General features: G+C 35.6%; 1 protein-coding gene and 1 pseudogene across 1 annotated transcript in view; one reads left to right on the plus strand and one right to left on the minus strand.

The window, feature by feature from the left end:
• Positions 1 to 1,352: 1,352 nt before the first annotated feature.
• On the minus strand, positions 1,353 to 1,824 carry LOC109271055 (protein BEX1-like; annotated as a pseudogene).
• A 2,018-nt stretch (positions 1,825 to 3,842) lies between these two features.
• Positions 3,843 to 23,717, plus strand: part of CSTF3 (cleavage stimulation factor subunit 3) — a 72,461-nt gene continuing 52,586 nt past the window's right edge. Inside the window, exons 1-3 of the mRNA XM_019456642.2 lie at positions 3,843 to 4,052; positions 18,738 to 18,839; positions 18,962 to 19,057. Coding sequence (XP_019312187.1) covers positions 4,026 to 4,052; positions 18,738 to 18,839; positions 18,962 to 19,057 — 225 coding nt within the window. The 5' untranslated portion in view covers positions 3,843 to 4,025. The remainder of the gene's footprint in view (positions 4,053 to 18,737; positions 18,840 to 18,961; positions 19,058 to 23,717) is intronic.

Raw genomic sequence — 23,717 nt, forward strand, 5'->3', positions numbered from 1 at the left:
AACTCTTAATTTTTATAAGTTGATCCTTTATTTGAACACCTTACTGGATTTTATTGTTATTTCTAATAGTTTATCAATTGATTTACTTCTGTCTTCTAGGTAGAAAGTCATATTGTTTGAATATTGCAAGATTTGTCTCACTTTTCTAACATTAATATTTCATTTGGCATTAACTGGGACCTCCAGTGCAGTGTTAAGCAGTAGAAATGAAAGTGACCACCAAAGAAGACATCCAGATGGCCAACAACACATGAAAAAAAATGCTCAACATCACTCATCATCAGGGAAATGCAAATCAAAACCACAATGAGATACTACCTCACACCTGTCAGAATGGCTAACATTAACAACTCAGGCAACAACAGATGTTGGCAAGGTTGCAGAGAGAGAGGATCTCTTTTGCACTGCTGGTGGGAATGCAAACTGGTGCAGCCACTCTGGAAAACAGTATGGAGGTTCCTCAAAAAATTAAAAATAGAACTACTCTATGACCCAGCAATTGCACTACTAGGTATTTATCCAAGGAACACAGGTATGCTGTTTCAAAGGGGCACATGCACCCTAATGTTTATAGCAGCACTATCAACAATAGCCAAAGTATGGAAAGAGCCCAAGTGTCCATCCACGGATGAATGGATAAAGAAGATGTGGTAGATATATATACAATGGAGTATTACTTGGCAATCAAAAAGAATGAAATCTTGCTGTTTCCAACTATTATGCTAAGTGAAATTAGTCAGAGAAAGACAGGTATCATATGACTTCACTCATTTGAGGACTTTAAAACACAGAACAGATGAACACAAGGGAAGGGAAGCAAAAATAATATAAAAACAGGGAGGGGGACAGAACATAAGAGACTCTTAAATATGGAGAACAAACAGAGGGTTACTGGAAGGGTTGTGGAAGGGGGGATGGGCTAAACGGGTAAGGGGCATTAAGGACTCTACCCCTGAAATCATTGTTGCACTATATGCTAACTAACTTGGATGTAAATTAAAAAAATAAAATAAAAATTTTTAAAAGCATTAAAAAAAAAGAAAGTGACCATTACTATAATTTAAAATGGCCTACTGTAGATTTCTGGGAAACAGTCTTTATCAAACAGGGAAGTTTCCTTCTGTTCCTACTTTGTTAGAGATGTCCTTTTCTTTCCTCCTTTCTTTCTTTCTTTCTTTCTTTCTTCCTTCCTTTCTTTCTTTCTTGGCTTTTTAAACTGCTTTATTAACTTCACAATATATAATGAGCATTTTGCCATGCAATAGGGTAAAACTCCCCCGCTGACAGAATCTTACAGATTGGGTCAAAATACAACATTCATTTAGAAGTTGGTAATAGGAGACCCACAATGTTTACAACAAAGGTATACGGAGAACATGTAAGTTTAGGAAGCAGGTGTGTGTTATCATTAACTTCAGGGAAAACATCAGGATTGGAGGCATAAGGCAAAACTCATCATGATGGTCACGGTGCGGAGGATCAGGGCTAACTACCTGCAGACTATGACTGAATTGCTTTTCCCTCAGCTTTTCCATCAGCTCTCTCACCTTCCCAATCCTTCCCATCTTGTCTTCTTTCATCCTTGCCTGTGGCTCTGCAAGCCTCTGAATCATGTCCCACCTATACTGAAGGATGGGCTGACTAAACACGGAAGAGCCTATGATTTACTCTGGACACACAATATTCACCAGCTTCCAAAAGGAGGCTTAAGGGCTCTCCTTTATTAGCAACTTGCTCCTTTTCATTTTTTTTTTTTTAATCATTTTCCTGGCTGTCATTTTCCATGTTGAAATTTTTGACTGTTTGTGCCTCTTTGGATGCCATTGCTCCCAGGCCTAGCCTTGCAGTCTCTTGCTCCCGATTCTTGCCCAAAGTGCGCCCCTACAACAGACCAGGGCACCTGCTCCCCCTTCGCCTCCTACTCTTTGGGGCTGCCCCTGACCTGCCCTGCTCGGAGACTTCCGTCTCCTTAAATCATAACTTTGGGTGGAATTTTATCAAATAATTTTTTTAAATATTTATTTTTGAGAGTGAGAGACAGAGCGCAAGTGGGGGAGTGGCAGAGAGAGATGGAGACACAAAATCCGAAGCAGGCTCCAGGCTCTGAGCTGTACCCGCAGATCAGGAGGCAGGACTTGAACTTACTAGCTGTGAGATCATGACCTGAGCCAAAGTCAGCCACTTAACCGACTGAACCACCCAGATGCTCCAAGAATTACTTTCTAGTTGCAAGAATATAACAGAATCGGTCTGTCTCCACCCTAATCCAGTATTAAGTTTTATGTTACTTAATGGGCAGTGACCACACCTTTACAGGAAACTTACGGGATGACATCATGAGGAAACAATGAGACAAATCCATAAGGTGGAACATGCATTCTAAAAGACAACTAACTGGCTTGGTCAGTCTCTTCAACACATCAGTGTTGTGAAAAAAGCAACTGTCTTAGATTAAAAGAGATATAAGAAACAGAAAAACCAAACATAATGTGTGGTCCTAGATTGGCTCTTGATTTAAGTACACCAGATGTGAAGAAAATTTGGGGACAATTGGAAAATTTGAATATGTACTATATATTAGATAATATTAAAGAATGATTAATCTAATTAGGTATGATAGTATTATGTTGGCTAAGCAGAAAATATTCTTCATTCTTGAAAGATGCAAAGCACAGCATTCAGAAGCAAAATGTCATATTGTCATTAATTTATTTTAGACTACTCTTTCATTAAAATTTATTTTTGAAAATGGAATTTGTATTTGGGAGAAGATAAAATTGGATCTATTCTGTGTAATATACGCCAGATTAAACTCTAAATGGATCATAAATCCAAACGTAGGCTTACCAGTTAAAATGTACAGTTGCCTACATTAACCCCTTGGTACATAATTATAGAAAAAATTATTTGTATGAAATTCAATTAGCTGATTGTGCTGTATTTTTATTTGCCAATTCTAGCAACACTATCTCAATGGAAAAAATGAAACCAAGAAAGTACTAAAACCATGATTGAATTTATTATCTGGGAATGGAGAAAGCCCTTCTATCTTGGTCCCCAAATCCAGAGCAATAAGATTGATAGATTCTACTACATAACAATTCAAACAAAATTTTTTTGCATAACCAAAAATAACCCTACCCAACCTCCTGTCACCCCCACCAAGAAAACCCATAAAAGCACAATTAAAAGGAAAATGAGAAATAAGCCTTAGACACAATAGTAGATGGTGACAGTACAAATTATTGTGGGCCTGATCGGTTCCTCTCATCCGTAGGAAGCATAGAAAACATTAGCTGAGACCTCGATGTATTCCTTATCTCCAATACATAGAAGGCATTTAAACTTAGCATTGCTCCCTAAAATAGCCAGTTTGTCTGAACTGATTGGTAATCAGGCTTCAAAAGTGAAGAACCACGGGGGGTGGGAGGGAGGGGAAAGTGGGTGATCGGCATTGAGGAGGGCACCTGTTGGGATGAGCACTGGGTGTTGTATGGAAACCAATTTGACAATAAATTTCATATAAAAATAAATAAATAAAATTTACTGTTAACGCCCAAAAATAAAATAAATTTTTCAGAAAAAAAAAGTGAAGAACTAGGTTTCAAAGCTTGACAATTAAATTCTGTAAGGCGCGCAAACCTCCAGGCTAACCAGATTCCCGCCTCCCAGCCGGTTGTAGCCAGCTCAACAACAGTTTCCCTAAACCCAGAGTCGTGACGTCAGCGCAGGCTTTGGGCCCACCTCTGGGTTCTCTTTGCTTCTGCGCGGCCAAGTAACTGGAGAGTTGAGCTTTTAACCCCGCCCACTGCCCCGGAAGTTAATGCAGAAGCCACACCTCTCTCCTCGGCCAGCAGGGGCGCAGCCATTTTAATTCATATCTGAGTGGGCGGTGGCGATTCGTGTTGGCGGTCTGGCTCCGCTGGGCTGGGGGTAACTTTACTGGCTTGGGTGGCTTTTAGTTTAATTTTTCTTTTCTAGCTTCGCATCGCGGGCCAGTTCTCACTTTCTAATCAGCTGAGGCCATGTCAGGAGACGGAGCCCCGGAGCAGGTGAGGAAAGAGAGTGGTGGGGCCTCGTGGCGACCTCTTCTCTCCACGTCTCTGTTCGTCCGAGTACTCCAGCCATGTTCGCCTGAGGAAGGAATCGGGGTCTAATGAACCCAGAGGACCGGGTACAGAAGAATGGTGGGAATGGGGAGCAAGAGCTGACTGAGATTTGAAGTTATTTTTTGGCTTCTCTGTCTTAGGCGTTAATGTGAACAAATACTTGATGTAGACAATAGCCAGGAAGCTGCTTCGTCCTGTTTAGGTTCGTGGGACTACTCCTGTGGGATGCCTTCCTTTGATAACATTTTGTTTTGATGTTAGGGTGTTTGGGAATTGATTATTTTAACGTGTACTCGCTGTTCTCGAAAAACTTGTCAATGTTTCCTCCTGCCCCACTCCGATATACGCAGAAATAGGTTACCAGTTTGAAAAATAATTTGAGATGAAACTCATCTGGAGAAATAGTGTCTTGCCAGAGCGAATGAAGAAGGAAGCAGTCTAGGAGTAAGAGCATGGTTATGCAGAGACTTGGGGAATTTTGTGGTTTTCTTTTTGTTTTCTTTGTCCACATTTCATTTTCGGTTTTCAACCGACACATAATGCAGAATTTGATAAATCGGAAATGAGGAGTCTGTTTTGGCCACTGTGAATAAACGCATCTGCTTTAGTACTGGACATAAGTGACATATAAATATTTTAAAATTCAGACATTTAAATAAATGATTTGTTTCTTTTGCTCTTTATTCAGAATTTTGTAGGGTAGTATTTACCTTTTAGTTTGAAAGAGGAAACTGGCATTTTATGAAAGATGTCATTCAATTTGTTTTTCGACTTAAAGTCATGGTATGTTCAGGTAAATAGTTTTTAAAATGGAGGCTAGCTAGCCTGCAGGGTCTCAATTTCCTGAAATTTCCTGTTGCCATGGTAACGAACTACACTTAGGTTTTTGTTTTTTTTAAGTCCCCAGCTTAGAAGGTAGAGGCTGTTCTTGGAGGTTAACAGAGATGAGGCAAAATTGCAGTCCCTCTTGAATAGTCTGTATGATTGTAAATTTCATTAGGTCAGGAAAAGCTTCCTAAATTAAATTTTGTGTTTGCTTGTTGACTGATTTCAGTACTGAAATCTTCTGTGCTTGTATTTTGCATGTTGTCAGAATGCCCAAGAATGAAAACTCTCAAAATTATATCAAATCTGTTTATGTATACCTACCATTTTTCTGGGCTAATAGTTTGTCACCTGAAAGTCAAGGAGTGATCTCCTAAGGTTTCATTGAAAATTTCCAGAATTTGTTAATTCTTTCGTTTATCTAAAATTGTAAAGACACTGCAATGTCATGACTTTGAATATTTCAGATATGTGGTGTTTTAAATGGCAGAGGTGGTTAAAACTTACAGAAAAAAAATTAACCCTAAAGTTCTAGTGTGAAGTTTAGTACATAGAGAAAAGTTGAAAGAAAAGTGCAGTGAATGCCTGCATTCACCCACAGTCAACAATTGTTAACCATTTGCCATACTTGCTGTATCTCTCCATACATATTTATTTGAAAGTAAGCCAACACATATTTCAGCCTCATATATTTCAGCATTCTTTTATATAAGGACATTGATGCAGTTATGTAACGACCATACCATTTTCTCACCTAAGAAAATTAATAGTAATGCTATCATTTCTAAAGCCCAGTCCGTGTTCAAATTTCCCCAGTTGTCCCAAGAATATGTTTTGTAGGGTTTCTTTTCCTTTTTTTAAGGCAGAATCTATCTGGATTTACAGGCATCATTTAGTTAACGTCTCTTGAATAGTCTCCCCCATTTTTCTCCCCAGGGTTATTGTTTGAGGAACCCAGGACAATTTTCTAGTAAAACTTCTAATTTTCTGAGTTGATTTGATTTTTGTGTGTGTTGTTGTTTAACTTTACCCTTCATCTTGTGTTATTTCCTGAAAACTGTGTTTGGTTAGGTCTAAACTGAGAGCTTTGGTAATATTTGGGTTAAATATTTTTGGGTAGAGTAACTTAGAGTGTTATGTTAGAAAGCACTTCATGCTAGGTTGTTCCACTATTAGTGATGGATAGGTTTATTTGGATAGGGTGATGACTGTTGGCTTTCTTCATTGTGAAGGATTATTTTCCCCTTTGCAGTTAGTAATCTGTGGGTTGGTATTGTGTTCCTCAGTAACCTTTTAACTAGTTATTATTTGTCATCGATTGATAATTCTTGAATAAATCAGTTATTATATTGGAGGTGGCATATGGTGTTTTGAAAATTCTGTTATGTCTTTACTGACTGGCTCATACTTTTCTGTAAAGAAGAAATTTCTTTGTTTTTCTTTATAAAAGAGATCACTATGGATTCATGGGTTTCTCTGTATCTACTGTGTTAAGCAGTGAGGCATCTGGGTGGCTCACTGGGTTAAGTATCTGGCTCAGGTCATGACCTTGTGGTTCATGAGTTCGAGCCCCACAACAGGCTTGCTGCTGTTAGCGCAGAGCCTGCTTCAGATCCTCAGTCTCCCTCTCTCTGCCTTTCCCTCACATGCACCATTTCTGTCTCTCTCTGTCTCTCTCTCTCTCAAAATAAATATTAAAAGAAAAAAAATAAGCGATAGCTATTTTTCTTTTTGATGCTCAACTTGTCCCAACCTTTATGGTGGCTCCTGTATCTTTCTTTCATCAACCTAAAACACATACTATCTTTTCTTTAAGTTTGTAATGATAACATTTCAAACATGCAAACAAGTAGAATGATGTTTCTATCATAGAGCTGTAACTGATGACTTAATCTTTTTTCCCCCATACTTTCACTTACTCTCCCTATCCTCATTGCTTTCAGGCAAATCCCAGAGATTGTACTATTCAACTTTAACTGAAGTGGTAATTAAATGATACCTTCAATAGTGACCTGGTTGACAATACAAATCAACTAGTTTGCTTTAGGTAGGGTGATGACTGCTGGGTTTCTTCCTTGTGAAGGATTATTTTCCCCTTTGCAATTAGTAATTTGTGGGTTGATATTGTGTTCTTCAGTAACCTTTTAACTGGTCAGTGAATATTTATAGGAAAAGAGAGTACCTACAATGATAGACAAGAAAAAGAGACCAAACAAAGCTGAAGATTAGTAAGAAAAAAATCAAAGCCACTCTGAATTGTGCATTTGCTTTAGAAAGATGCCAAGAGATGTGATGGACAAAGAATCTGGCAAGATAGGAGGTGTAGATTTCTTTTACCCTTTTAGCATTGAAGCGCAAAAAAAAGTTTTTTTGAATAAACCTGATACCTTAGTTATTCAAAACTATGCATGGTCATTTCTTTCTTGGTACTGAATCTCTAGATTTCCCTTTGATAGAGGAAAATGACTGTAGACAAGCAAAATCGCTGCTAAGGTTTATTGGTTTTTGTTTCTGGTTTTTTTTTTTTTTAGCTCTTGTGAGAAGGTTCCATTTTGCATATAGAGAGCTATTTAAATTACCTTAGCAGTTTTCATGGGTATTCTTGATTACCGTTTTTTGCCAGTTCCGTGGTGACAAAACTTTGTTTGTAAGTCCCCTCCCCCCCTTCCCTAATGAAAACACATCTAGTTCCTGTGTGGAATTATGGCTCTTTTTTTGTCTTGCATATGTTTTTTTTCACTGCTTGCTTCAGTTTTTTATCTCATTCTTTCTTAACTTCATTTTACTTTGTGCACTACCCTTACAGCATTTAGCTATTGTTTAGAGTTCCTCCACTGGGTTTAGGCCTGAGTTGAAGGGGTGGCCTTATTTATTCATCCTTGCATCTAGGAATCTAGGAAATTCTCTTTGATATTTAAAGGTGTTTGATAAATGAATGGATGAATTTTGCAGTTAGGCTCTGTGCAATACAGTACAAATTCTCAAAGAGTTTAATCTTGGGAGGACAGATGGACAAATAATACAGAGTAAAATATTTTGGGTGTAAAAGTGGTGGTTCCTAAAGTTGTGTTAGATAAGAGGATGGAGAGAGATGTTCTCAGCCAGGCCAATTCATATGAACCTTTAAATCCTTAAAATTCTGTTTTTACACTCGTCTTTTAGAAATAAGACACGAGGCACTTGTGTGGCTCAGTGGGTTAAGTGTCTGACTTTGGCTCAGGTCATGATCTCTCACAGTGAGTTTGAGCCCCACGTTGGGGTCTTTGCTGACTGCTCAGAGCCAGGAGCCTGCTTCAGATTCTGTGTCTCCCACTGGCGCTCTGTCTCTCAAAAATAAACGTTAAAAAAAAAAAATAGAAATAAGACTTCACTTTTAAAACAAGCTATAACCTACCTAGAATTAGGAAGGCCTATAATATAAACAAAATGATCCTCACTTTGGAAAAATTGCATGACTTGAAGAAGCATAATTACCGGTAGTAATTAAAAAGATTAATCCTTGTTTTGCTTTATTAATTAAGGAAGAAAGATGAAATATATACAAGTGTTGAAGCCTGAAACCTTGTTTAGGGCTTTGCTGAGTACCATTAATACTTACCAGTGGTTAAAAGGTAATGCTAGCACCAGGACAATTTCAAAGCCAAAGTGGATGTGGGCGGCAGTTAGGAATAGGGAGGGGGAAAGGCCAGGTATGTGTATTAGATGATACACATCTTGGCCCAATTGTTCTTGGGCCCAATTATTCTTTTCTGTTTTTAACAATCTTTCTGTAATAGTCTTTCTTACTTTCCTCCCTCGTGTTGTGATACTTAGTATAACAGTTTGGGCAGCTAAAATTGAGTTCATCTTTATTAATATTTCGACTGTGTAGAATACTATAGTTGGCAGTCATTGTTCCTAAGTGAGATTGATCTGTATTTACGGAAGTATTGGTTTTCTTTAGAAGTACAACAGAAAGGTGCTGTGTTAAGAAAGATTGCATTCCTTCAACATTAAGAATATAGGCGTTTCGGGGAGTATAGTTTACATCCCAGATAGACTTCCCAGAGTTGCAAAATCTGTGTTCAGATGTTTGTACCTATTAAGTGGACCATTGCCAAACACAATTCTTAGTTTTGAGCTTTTCTACCATTGTCTCTAAATCTTTATTTCTCTTTAGCCAAGACCTTGCTGTGAATTTGAGTCTTTTTGTTTTGCTGGACAGTTGGTAATGGTGTGAGAATTGATGTAAAAAGAGATTTGGGGCGCCTGGGTGGCTCAGTCAATTGAGCATCCAACTCTTGATTTCATCTCAGGTCATGATCCCAGGGTCTGTCGAATTGAGCCCTGCATTCATTGGGCTCCATGCTGTGCGTGGTGCCTGCTTGAGATGCTCTCTCTCTCCCTCTGTCAGTCTCCCACACTCTAGCGCATGCACTCTCTCTCTCTCTTTCTCTTTAAAATGTATTTTTAAAAAAAGGAAGGGGAATTTGAGTTAGTAAATTTTTAGATTAGTGGATAGCTTATAATCAGTAAATACTTAAAGCCAGAAGGACAAAACTATTTCTTAATTGATGTTTTTCTAACATTTTACTTAATCTAGAGAATTAATATCTTGGCTACATTTGGTCTAAAGCTACATTTTTTAAATTCTAAAAGACTCAATTTTTTATTTGTAGTTTGCATCTGTTTCCTAGGGAATGAATAAGCAAATTTAATAAGGAAATGTGATATGTGTCATTTGGGCCAATAATCTTTAGCCTACTTTTTCTTAAGTTTTGAATTGTTTACATGTTTCTTAGATTTTTAGTCTTTGGAAGGATTGAAGGGATTATATGCAGGATACCAAAAATCTGGTAGAGTTCCATTGCGCTGGTAAAGGCACACAGGACTAAGCTGGCATTCAGTCCTAACATCACCTGTCACATAAACTGCTTCATTGTCTAGGCGTATGAATCTTCTTGGTTACTACTTGCAGATAGTCTTGCAAAGGGTTACTCTAGTCTATTTTTAATTATAAATAAAGGTTAACTACCAAGGGAGAATTAAGACTTCATATAGATAGTATAGTCCATGCAGCTTTATTATGTTTTAGGAAAAAAATGGAATGACTTAGGTCTGATGCCACTTTATTTTTAAGGAAACAACATTTCGAAAAATGTATTACAGGACATGTAGATTAGATAGTATTTCTCCAAACGGAGTTCATGGTCCATTGAATCATAATTACTTAGGTGCTTTATACAAGTATAGGTACCTACACCCCAATTTCAGACTTAGTATAACAGATTCTGTTAGTGAGGCTGAGAATCTTCATTTGAAACAAGTACCACAGGTGATTTTTATGTAAATGAAAGTTTGCAAACCACTTACTGGTTAAAGATACCTGAACCTTAAAAGTTGTGGGGTTTTTGTTTTGTTTTTAAATTTTTTTTTTTTTTAACATTTATTTATTTTTGAGACAGAGAGCATGAACAGGGAGGGTCAGAGAAAGAGGGAGACACAGAATCTGAAACAGGCTCCAGGCTCTGAACTGTCAGCACGGAGCCCGACGCGGGGCTCGAACCCACAGACTGTGAGATCATGACCTGAGCCAAAGTCGGACGCTTAACCGACTGAGCCACCCAGGCGCCCCTTAAAAGTTGTTTTTGAATACACTCTTGATAAAATAAAAAAATTTTTTTAACATTTATTTATTTTTGAGACAGAGAGAGACAGAGCATGAACGGGGGAGGGGCAGAGAAAGAGGGAGACACAGAATCTGAAGCAGGCTCCAGGCTCTGAGCCATCAGCCCAGAGCCTGATGTGGGGCTCGAACTCGCGGACCGCGAGACCGTCACCTGAGCTGAAGTCGGATGCTTAACCGACTGAGCCACCCAGGCGCCCCAATACACTCTTGATAAAATAAGTGGAGAAAAATATTGCAGATTATTTGAGGATGGTTAGGCTTTTGATACTATTTTACAAAAATTGTCCTCCCTCTACCGTATTTAGCCATTACCCTTATTAGTGGAAAATACTCATTACAGAACTCTATTTGAGACTCATCCTCTAGTTCTGTTGGTCATGGTCAAGAGATATTTACATAGATTTAAATCTTTTTAATTTTACCACCTTCTCCCCGTACTTATGATAATTATCAGTTGGATTAAATTTTCATTGGTCTCCATTTTAATTGAATGTTGGTATGACCTCTAGCATAACACCCTTCCCATTTACCATGAAAATAGCTATTTGAATGAGACCTATCCCCCCTTCCCTTTTTTTCCCCTGTGAAAGTTATATTTCTACTTCCCTGGTGGGAATGGAAGGAAGAAATTAGATTACTTTATTCTTTCAGCCGTTAATCGTGTTTGTCATTTCCCCCCCTTCCATCCCCAATTATCCAACCTCCTAAATTAGTTAAGCTGCCATATAGAAACTGGTTTGCAGTTTTAGTAAAGCTTAATTTAGTTTCTCAGAGACTACCAATGATTCAAAAATGGTATTAAAAGTGCTTTTCCCTTTTCCAACTACATACGTAGTCATGTACTTCATAACTGTAGTTACATAGTCATATTTCATCCAAAACAATATATTGCAATAGACTGAAAGCTGAAGCAGATAATGCCTTCTATGCAGCCGGACATTAAAGAATCACAAAAACATAAAACTGCCATTATTTCCACTAATTATTTTTTTGTTTTGGAAAATATTTTTAAATAAAATTGTTTTATTTTAAAGTGAATTAACAAATTTTTTCCATTTTAATTTTTAATGATATTGATATAACCCACATGTAAAAATTTTTTCTTTGGATCTTCGATTTTTAAGAATGCAAACTAAGGCTTTACAAAAAGTTTGAGGACCATTGAAAGTGCATGGTGTCTTGTCAAGTTCTCTTTCTCTGGGTTAGCTTCACATGACAAACAAAAGGTTAAGCATGGAAAGTGAAAACAGTCAACAGGAGAACATTTTTGTAAATCTGGTATCTAATAAGGGATTTGTAGCTATAATATACAAAAGACTCTTGCAATTCAACAATAAAAAGATAGCCCAGTTAAAAATGGGCAAAGAATCTGGGTAGGCCGATAAGGCAAATGGGCAATAAGAACATCAAAAAATGCTGAACTTGGTTCACCATCAGAGAAATGTATATCAAAACCACCATGAGTTACCACTTCATACCCAGTAGGATGGTTATAGTCATCAAAAGACAACTGTTGGTGAGGTTGTGGAGAAATTGGAACCCTCATACACTGTTCGTGGGGATGTAAAATGGTTCAGTCACTTTGGAAAACAGTCTTGACAGTTCTTCAAAATGTTAAAAATAGAATTCCCATATAACCTAACAATATTACCTGTAGGAGTGTGTGTGTGTGTATACATACATCTCTAAGAATAACAAAACACAAAATGAACTCTACTCAAAAACTGAAAACAATCCGGGGTACCTGGGTGGCTCAGTTGGTAAAGTGTCTGACCCTTGGTTTTGGTTCAGGTCATGATCTCATGGTTCATGGGATTGAACCCTGCTGTCAGTGCAGAACCTGCTTGGGATTCTCTCTCCTTCTCTCTGCCCTTCACTCATATGGGCTCTTTCAAAATAAATAAACCTAAAAAAATCCTTCTATATTAATTTTTTTAAATGTTTATTTACTTTTGAGAGAGAGAGAAAACGAATGGGGGGAGGGGTAGAGAGAGAGGGAGACAGAATTCAAAGCAGGCTCCAAGCTCTGAGCAGTCAGCACAGAGCCCGAAACAGGGCTCGAACGCACAAACCGCAAGATCATGACCTGAGCTGAATCAGATGCTTAACCGATTGAACCACCCAGGCACCCCCCGCAAAATCATTTTTTTTTTAACTGGAAACAATCCAGATGGCCATCACTGATAAACAGAATGTGGGATTATCCATACAGTGAAATATTTGGCATTAGAGAGGAAAATACTGATACGTGATAAAACACGAACTTTGAAAACACTCAAAATGCAAGTCAGAAACACGTTATGTAATCTCATTCACGTGAAATACACGCACATTTATGGAGACTGAAAATAGTTTGGTGGTTGCTTAGGACTAGGGGATTGGGAAATTATAATGACTAATGGGTATGGTTCTTGTTGGGTGATAAAATGTTTTAAAAAACTTACTGTGAATTGTATACATTAAATGAGTGAATTATATATGATTATGTCTCCAAAAAGCCATTGTTAAAGAAAATTTTAAGATTGAACACACAATGGATTTACCCTACCTTCAGACTTTTAGCCAGTTGTAAATTGGTTACTGTTGTAACCAAAGAAAATAAGAGTTGTTAATTTTAGCAGTATGCTACTACTAGAAAAATAGTTCATAGAACAGATGCTAGAGACAGTTCCTGAGTAACATCTTGTCCCTATACAAAAAATATATAAAAAAAAATATATAAAAAAAAAATATCATCTAGTTCATAATTTTTCTGGGTTTTGTACCCATTTGAAATAGTATGTGTTGGTATGTATCTCCGTATACTCCATACAATTGTGTAATTTTTCTGATTTTTAAAATTTTGCAAATCAAAGGAGTTCTCAAAGTTCTGGTATCATTGGTAATGTGCATGCCTTGGGAACTAGTCCATCTTTTGTTCTGCTTATTGGGGTTCCATCCCACTGCCCATTAACATTCTTAAAGAATGGTAATAGGATTGTAGTTTATTCCAAAGGCAAAAGCTGGATTTGTAATAGAGTTTCTTATAGTAATAAATTTTGGGGCCATGTAACTATGGGACAGCTGTTCTTTTGCTACACTAAGCAAGCTGAGTTCTGAACTCATTCCATTACAAGTGAGCACTGGAAACTTGTCCTAAGTTTTCTTAAAGTGACCTATTCCTTTGGGCAAAAGATTTAGGAAATAGTAACACAATTCCATTCCTTGTGGAGGTCCAGTCTCCTTGTGGATAGTAGAAAACTGTTCAATTTTCCTTTGCCGTATGGAAATATGCCCAGGCCAGAGAACAAAAATATTGTGCCATTGGCCACCTAACTGGTTCATGATGATGAATGACTTTTTATTGTAGGAATTAAATGTGGCCCAAAGTACTAGAAGTCCAATGTGCTATCCATTGCGCAAAACTACTAGACTATATTCTTGGCTATTTTCGGTAGCTTTCTTGTTAATTAATATAGTTGATTGAGAATTATCTATGTAAATTATTTTATGAACATTTAACTGCATCCTTGGCAAGAGGAAAATATTTAGGGATGTAACAGTCTGAAAAGAGCTGAGCTATGGTTCTGTTAGATTCTAACTAGACTTTGGGTAGATTCATGTACTTTATATTTCTTGTTATGAAATGGGGTTATTACTTAACAAAGAATGATTAATGTTTTACATTGTAGATGCTCAAAAACTTTTTTACATCTGATCTCCAACATCATTTGCATCGGTTCTTAGTCCATTGTAACCCCATCCCCCAGGTGTCTGGATAGAATTGCAGGGATTCTATGAAGTTGTATGGAAAACTCTTTGTTTTTTACTAACGTCTAACTGAAATTGAGCCTTTCCTTATGAATGTAGGCAAGATACCTTTACATTAGCAGTGTTAGCAACAGCTGTAATTGGACATAAATATTCCAAATATTGTTGCCCTTATCATTAGACTGACTGCTAGATCTTATTTAATGTGTTGTGTCTGTTATTGTGTAAAACTTTGTTTAAAAATATTTCAGTAATCATATTTCAATGTAATTGGTTTCCTTTGAGGTATCTGTTTATTTTGTGTATTTAAGAACATTATTCTTAGAGGGGCGCCTGGCTGGCTCAGTCTGTAGAGGAAACAACTTCTGATGTTGTGCATTCAAGCCCCATGTTGGGTGTAGTACCTCCTTTGGGGGGAAAAAAAAGAACACTTATGAGAAAGAGCCCACAGGCTTCACTAGACTGTAAGAAAGTTCTGGGGTACTACAAAGGGTTATGAAACCCTCAGAGAGCTGTGGTTTCAACTGAGACTGCACATTAGAACCATCTGGGGAATTTTTTTAAAGTAGTGATTAAAAAAAATTTTTTTAAGTAAAATAAAAGTAGTGATGGTCCAGGCCAGTTCCTAGGGATTCTGATTTAATTGATGTAGATAGTGGGGCTTGAGCATCTTTTTAAAATCCTCTTTCACCCAGGTGGTTCTAATGTGCTGCCAGGCTTGAGAATCACTAAGGGAATGGCTTGTTTCATTTAGCAGGGAGACATTTATGCTTTTTGCTGCAATTTTGGCACTTGAGTATTAGACACTGTTTCCTGAGTTTTCTCTGCTGTTTTACAGATTGTGATATACATTATCTAATTTGGTTGGTTAATTTTCAGATCATGATTTGCCTTCCCATCAGATTGCTTTGAAACCCTAATTTTTAGCGTTGATTTAACTAAAGCTGGTATTGGTTAGTTGTTTTTTACTTGCTGATTTAAAGTACTTGTATCAGGTTTACTTCTTATTTTATCATTAACACTTTATTATAGTTGGTATCTTACAAACTAAGATCCTAGTTTTATTTTATTTTTACGTTTATTTATTTTGAGAGAGAGAGTGAGTCCATGTGAGTGGGGGAGGGGTAGAGAGAGAGAGAATCCCAAGCAGGCTCCCTCTGTCAGCGCATAGCCTGAAGCAAGCTGAAATCAAGAGTTAGGCGCTTAACTGACTGAGTCACCCAGGTGCCCGACTCCTAGTTTTCTTTTAAGATAGTTTTTTAATTTTTTTTTTCAAGAAGTAAATAAATCCTTTGAAAGTAAAAGTCTTTATTTGTTGTATCTCACGTGTCCTGTCAACAATGTCTGGCACATATTAAGCACTGAGCAAATACTTTTAAGGTGAATAGTAAAAATTTAAACAGTAGAAGAGTATATACATTGTAAAGTAAGTGTGTGTGTCTGTCTCTCCCCAGCTCACCTCCAATTTTTTTTTGACGCAGTGTTATGGTAATAGTTCCATGTTACTATCTATAGACTTGTCTTGCTCTGTTCTTTTTAGTGACTGCAAATTCCTATATTTAGCCAGTTGTTGTATACATGATTATTTAAATTACTTCTAGTTTTATGTAACAGCAAACAGCCAAGTACTTGACTCTTTATTTAGTACACATCTTTGGGCATGTGTGCAGCAGAAGTTGCCAGGAGTGGAATTCAGGGTCAGACATTCATGTTAAATTTTGATCAGATTACTTGCCCCTGCCAACAATGTGAGAATGTCTTTTTATATACCCTTGCCAGTGCAATGTTGATTGTAAAACACTTTGGTCTCTGTCTTACGGTTTACATTGGTATTTCTTTTGAGTGTTTAAAGGTCATTGTTAACTTCTCTTTCTGGGAACTGTTTCAGTACTTTGCCCATTTTCTTTCTGAGCTGCTGGTCTTTTATTGACTGTACGTTAATAAATTTAGTACTATGCCAAATAAGTTGGGATGTTTTTTAGGTTAGTCTTTTGACTTTGACTGTAATACTTTTTCATGCACAAATTTACACTGAATTAAGTTTACTCTTCAAAGGCTTCTAAAAAGCTTTTTCTTTTTTTTTTTTTTTTTTTTTTGACATTCATTTTTGAGAGAGAGAGAGCGCGCGCAAGCAAGCATGAGCAGGGGAGGGGCAGAGGGAGAGGGAGACACAGAATGCGCAGCAGGCTCTAGGCTCTGAGCTGTCAGCACATAGCCCCATGTGGGGCTCAACCTCAAGAGATTCAAGAACCCGAGATCATGATCTGAGCCGAAGTCAGACACTCGACTGACTGAGCCACCCAGGCGCCCCGGAAAAGTTTTTTCTATGCACAGATACATTTCAGTTATTTTTTCCTCTAGTTCTTTTTTTGTTGTGTTTAAATCTTTGATCTATCTGAAATTTACTTTGGTAGAAAGGATAAAATAGTAATTCAGCTTTATTTTGATAAAGTTGACTGCAGTTATTCTAACACTGTACATTAAATAATCTACCATTCTGATTTAAAATATCACCTTTATTTGTTCATTTTCCATATATCATTCTCTTTCTTAATCATCTTGAACCAGTGATTGGTTTGTCACCATTACCAAACTTGCCTTGTCATTTTGTGTTATAACATATGGTTGGAGCCAGTAGTCCTCTTCATTAAATTTTTCCAGTTTTAGCTTCTTAAGCTGGCCTGCTTACGAAGCTCTTGTATATTAGTAAAACATCATAATTTTGATATAAATTTACATTAATCTTTTAAAACATGTTTTTCTTTCTAAATAATTTATTCCAAAGAAGAGAGTATTATTTCTCTTTGGTAATTTTGTTTTCTAAACTCATAATTTAAAGTGTTTTTTCCCAACTGGAGTTTTGACAGTAATTTTCTATGAGATATTAATTGCCACTGAAGAAAGGAAAAAAAGAAAGCTCTTAGCGGCAGTGTTTCCCTGTCTATCTCGAACATTATTGTGTATTGCCATATTACAGATTTCTAGAAGTCCTGCAAAAAGACAAAACTTTTACAGGTTAACATGTATCTGACTTATTTGAATATCAGTTTCTTTTTGTGGTACATAGTAGTATTCTGAACAACAATTTGAGAAGTAGTTGTATTTTTGCCTCAGGTGCTAGCTACTATTTTAGGCATTAATTTTTTTAAGATTATATTTCTATAATAAAAATAAAACTACCACCCATCACCCACACATTACCACTAGACATTTTAGTACAGTCTTATAAATCTCTTACTGCAAGTTTCTTTTATAGTTTTAGTGATGCTGTATAAATCATTTGTGAGTCCTGTTTTTAAAATCTTTACATCAAAATAAAATTTCCAGGGGCACCTGGGTGACTCAGTTGGTTGAATGCCTGCTCCTTGATTTTGACTCATATCGTGATCCCAGGGGCATGGATTGAGCCTTGTATCAGGCTCCATGCTGAATGTGGAGCCTGCTTAAGATTCTCTTTCTCCCTCTCTCCTTCTCCCTCCTCCCCCGCTCTGCCCTTCCATCTCTCTGTCTCTGTCTCTCAAATAAAAAAATAAAATTTCCATGTCATTTCATGCTTTTCCTTTTTGTGGCTCAGGATGAATGCTCTATAGCAGTGTTTCTCAAAGTTGGTCCACAGACCCCAGGGATTCCTAAGACTTTCAGAGGTTCATTCTGTGAGTTTGTACTGTTCCATAATAAATCTAAGATGTTTTTGCCTTATCACTCTTAATCTCTCATGAGAGTACAGTGGAATTTTTACATGTGCTATCACAACAGATAGAATGCAGAAGCAGATATAAAAATCCAGCTACATTTAAAACAATTGGACATTAAGCAGATTTGAAAATACATAATACAAGGGTATTGACTGAATTTTTAAATTTATTTTTCTTAAAAGTATTTGTTAACATGCAAATAATTTTATTATTTGTACGTGAATAAATATTTAACATTTTTCCATTTTAATTTCTAATATAGTAAATATTGAAATAATCACATAAACGAAAGCTCTTTGGCATACCAAGTAATTTTTAAGGGTATAAAAGGTCCGTCTTAAGACCACAGAGTTTGAGAACGGCTGCTGTGTAATATTTGATGTGAAAAATGGGTTTAAATTTTAAAATGTTTTTTAGACCACAGAGTTTGAGAACGGCTGCTCTGTAATATTTAATGTGAAAAATGGGTTTAAATTTTAAAATGTTTTTTAAAACTATGTGATCATTAGATTTTGTTTTTATGCAGGTGACTTATGATAGCATAATATAGATTATAGAAAATGCAGGCCTTTTTTGTAAGAGGACATTTTTATGCTTTTATATTAGAGACTGATAATCTTGTGCTTGGATTAATTTAGGCATGAAATTTTTAAAACAGTAACATCAGTTTGTTATTTTTCTTTCCTCCAGGCAGCTGAGTATGTCCCAGAGAAGGTGAAGAAAGCTGAAAAGAAATTAGAAGAGAATCCATATGACCTTGACGCTTGGAGCATTCTCATTCGAGAGGCACAGGTTTAGTGATATAGGATTACATTTCCTTCTCTATGGGTCCAATCACACTACTTGGTTCTGCAGTAAATAATATTTTCATAATCCTAACATTGTAAATGCTGTTTATTGGTTTTCAATTTTAGAATCAACCTATAGACAAAGCACGGAAGACTTATGAACGCCTTGTTGCCCAGTTCCCCAGTTCTGGCAGATTCTGGAAACTATACATTGAAGCAGAGGTTAATATTTTATTTTATTTTTTCTTATATAGCATCTGATGGGAATTGCAGCATACACTAGTGTGATAGAAAACAAGTTAGGAACATAGATAGCACAACTAGGACAAGGAGGATTTAATTGTCTCTTGCCTTTATTTTGTAAAATAGGTATGAAGGAGTAATTAAAGTGAATTTTTGAAATTTGGGTCTTTACAAGCTGATGATTGTTGCATTTTGGAGTTGCAACAACATTAAAACAGTTTCAATGGTATTGGAGTGCTTTAGCCTTTTATTTACTTGTCATGTGTCAATTTATTGCCTCCTGTGTCATTTATTTAGAACTCATTTTTCTTTTTATTCCTACTTACAAACTAATATGAATGGTACTATGAGAAAATATGGAAATGTTAACTTAGTTTTATAGGGTATATTGAGTGGTGAAACATGTAGGTGAAAAATTGTTTCAGGTTTTAATTTTGTGAAAATGCATGGTTTGTCAATAAATGTAAGCACTTCAGTAATTTAAAGTTTTTTAAGGGGATAAAGTTTCCATTATTTGGGAATAAGCTAATGTGATTCAAATTTGTGTAATCATAATTCACCCAGTGATACTTTTTTTTTTTTTCCTTGCTTTCTAACTGTCTTGAAATTTTAAGTCAGGCATGTTTATTTTAAAGAGTAAGGGCCTCATTCTTGATTATGATTAGAAGGGAAATGTTCATTTTTGACAACTGAGGTTAGCAGTCAAGATGATAATAAAGCATTAATGTATCGATAACAATAGCACCAAGTAATCATCTTTCAGATTATAAATTAATGGGATGGAAGGGGTGAGATGGGAATAATTGATATCCACATTATGCTGAAAATCCTATCCATTTCTTTTTATAATTTATAATACTAAGAAGTATTCTTATTTTGAATGTTATAAATTCTCAACATAATCAAATACACTGCAGCCTCATCTTAACGTTCTCCATGATAACTGAAATTTGATGATCTATGGGTCTGTTTTGGACCTGTTTAAAGGGCTTTAGTCATCAGCAGTACTAAACAGTTTAACACGACACAGTGTCACCTGTGATGTGTTCCTCATAATGGACCCAACCAATAGCCAGTTTAAATTGAGGCTACAGTGTACTTACTGTATTTGTGCTATGGTTTGTAGTATATTACTTTGGGGTGAGGGGAGATTACTGGACAATAACAGGAACATTGTGTGTGTGTATTAAATTTTTTGTGTGTGGTTGTGTATGTGGTATGTGTGTTTGTATGTGTGAGAGAGATTGTACCTTACATGGAGTTTGGTTGTGGATTTGGCCCAAGACTTTAAGGTTTCATCAGTTACCCTTTGGGACCATTTCTTTCCTTAATATATTTAATCATCAGAGTAGACTGACATGGAATTCACCAGGTGAGTGAATAGGCCTGTCTGAAGTGTGCTGAACCCAGTGCTGCTTTGTAATACTCATTAAATCAAGGAACCGTGGATCACCTGTACTTGGTCTACATTTCGGTTTGATTTTACAAACACATTAACTTATATGCAAACTCATCAGACATGAACATAATTGATGCATAGTAGTTTTTATATAATGAAGTAGTACTTTAGTTTTAGAAAGTTCTCAAATATTCAGGTATTTGTGCATTTTATTATAAGTTAAACTGAAACTGGCAGATACTCCATTCCTAACTAAAGATATGAAATGCGTTATAAAAAAGAATTCTAAGACGGACCACATGTTCTTTCAAGGCTGAAATTGTTTAAATAATAGGCTCATTTCATTTAATATTTCAGAGCTGCTAGCAGTTGCCCGATTTATTTAATTGGTAAGATTTGCAGTTATTTCACACACATACACACACATAAATATGAATGTATGTATAAAACATCTTTTGAGAAAAAATGGTAAAGAATATATATATATATATGTGTGTTTTGTAAAATTTACATTTTTGGTTTAGGAATTAAAATGTTAAAATTGCTGATTTAGAAATGCATACCCGGAGCTGTGTTTTTCTCTTTTCCTGATTTGCTCTTTATTTTTTTATTTTCACATTTTGTACTTTGTTTAGCCTGTAAGAGGCTAAAGTTTTCTTTGGTCATTTCACCCAGTGTGGCCTTTAATATTTCTGGAGGAGACACATAACCTCTTTATAATACATTAAAATCTGAAGTAATAATTAGAATGTCTTTAAAGGTAATACTAACAGTGTTTACATAACATTTTGTATGCACTCTCAAGAAAATAAAGTTTTTTTAATACATTTGTTGTAACTCAGTACTTCATGGCGGGAAAATTATGTTTTGTTTATTTATGGTCAGTTAAACCAATGTGTGTGAGTCCAAATACATTTAGTACTTTTCTAATGAAAATACATACATCATTAATAACAACAGATAATTTGCTTCCCCAGAGAAAGTTGTAAGTCCTACTAAGAACAAGTAGCAAAAATGAGTTTTTCGGTTTTGGGGTTTTTTGTTTTTTTTGTTTTTTTGCTTTTAAATTTGAAACATAAGTTGCAAATGAGAGCATAATATAAATAATTTTTAGGAAAGGAGTTAGTGACACTAATCTGATATTTTCAGTATTTGCAAGTATATCAGCTTTTCTCATATCAGTGGCATTTATAATACCTAGCTACTTGTGTAAAATTTGAGCTTTATTGAACTATCATCCTTAATTCATTACCCACTTTTAATTTTTTGCTAAAGCATAGAAATTGTTGGATATAAAATTCTCTTGTTCTAATGAAAGGGCACTTAGAACCAATATCTGTGTGTTTGTTATAATTATATAATTTCAAAATTAAGCCAGATTACTTTAGTGTTGTACATATTAATTCTATAGAAACACCAGAGTTAAGTGGGATACCCAGTCAAAGCCTCAGTGCTCTGTAAATACCCACTTTTTAGGGTGGTTAAAAGGGTTACTAAGTATCACAAAACTGCGAAAATTTATGGTTTTGCCATATTCTTTAAGTTGTTTTTCCCTTTGTGGTTTGTGTAGCTATTCATAATAGCTAGGTAATCAGTGTGACAGCACATAAGCTACAATATTTTACTGTTAGGAGTAATTTGTTTTGAATTAGGCCACATTCATAAGAAATTTTTCTACAAAAGGATGATGGTTTTTATTGGTAGCTGAAGGAGAAATGAAGAAGGTAATGCTGCTGGTAATAGCAACAATGTATCTTGCTATCTGTGAAAGCTGTAATTCTTTAATAAAAGTATATAGAGAATTGATGGCTTTTTATTTTAAAAGATTTTAAAAACATGAATCCTTATTAAAATGGGTTGTAAAGTATACATTTCAGTTTTTCAAAATAACCTTTCTACTTGGGAAAAATGACTCTTAAAAAATACCTTTCTTCTTGGAAAATGGAAGTGAACTCAGGATGGAACATGAATGACCTAAATTGAAATAAACTTCTCCACTGTCGATACTGTTTTAATATCTCTAAGTAGCAGTTCAAACTACTGTTGTTATAATGTTTTGTATATTTTGAGCAATGTGATTTTTTAAATGCAGATAAAATTATTGCATTATCATATAAATTATTTCTTTTCTATACTTCAACTTGCAGTCTCTTTTTAAAAACATCTGTACTCTTTTCTTATAGATCTGCTCTCTTCCTGTTTGTAATAAATGTTGGTCCATGTCTGTGTGATTATTCAGATTGTACTCTAAAATGCAACATGCTCTTTAATCTATAGTTTCTTAAATGCATGTATAAATGTAGTGTAGGGGTATAAAAGAAAACAGGACTGATTTGCAAACACAGAACTGAGTAATCAGATATCTGAAAGTGCTTTGAATAATTACATACTATTTTTTAAACCAAATGAAATATTTGTGTGTTTATTATTGTAAGTAGTAAACTTCTATTTCAGGTTTTACTGAAATACCGTATTCTGTCCATATTCCCTTCCATTATTGTAGCATAGATGTTTAGGTTTTGTCAGTGATACTAACTTGATCTATACATTTTTTTTCCTTGAGGCCTTTTCTCTTCACCCAGGCATTGTATAATAAAACTATTTTGCAAAAGGACATAGCTAATTTAGATAAAATTTCTTTTTAAAAAAATCTTATTTTCTATTCTTTGTCTTTAGATAATTTAGTATTTTATGTGAAATGTGATTTATTTTCAAGCAAAACCTTGTACTAATCAGCCTAATTGCCTGTATATTTATATTTTTCCACTTTATAAAGGAAAATTATAATCTTTGCAGTCACTGATACACAAATTAAAAAAATAATGGTCCTCTTTTTTCCTTTGCGAAGACTCAGATTTTTAAGATAGCTTCTTCATATTCTACTTCATTGCGTGTAATAAGATTTATGGTATATTCTGAAAATGTGGAAAAGGCATCTCTGACCAGATTTTAATAAAAAAGTACACACGTTCTCAAATTTATTATGGAACAAAAAGGGCTATTTGATCATGTAGTTTTAAGTTTTCCCTGTGGGTAATGCTCTAGCCTAAGTTTCTTGGGCATTTATGGAATAACAATACTTAATATATAATACCTAATATTTAGTGGGTTTTTGTTTTTGTTTTTGTTTTTGTTTTTTTTTTTTTTTAACCATGGGGCATTGTAATCAGTAAGGTCTTAGGGGATTATTTTGGTATATGACCCACTTCCCCTATTCTGGGAGGTATTAGTTATGCTCCA

The sequence above is a fragment of the Panthera pardus genome, unplaced genomic scaffold, assembly GCF_024362965.1.
Source record: "Panthera pardus isolate Hobbes unplaced genomic scaffold, ASM2436296v1 HiC_scaffold_12, whole genome shotgun sequence".
Classification (NCBI taxonomy): Eukaryota; Metazoa; Chordata; class Mammalia; order Carnivora; family Felidae; genus Panthera; species Panthera pardus.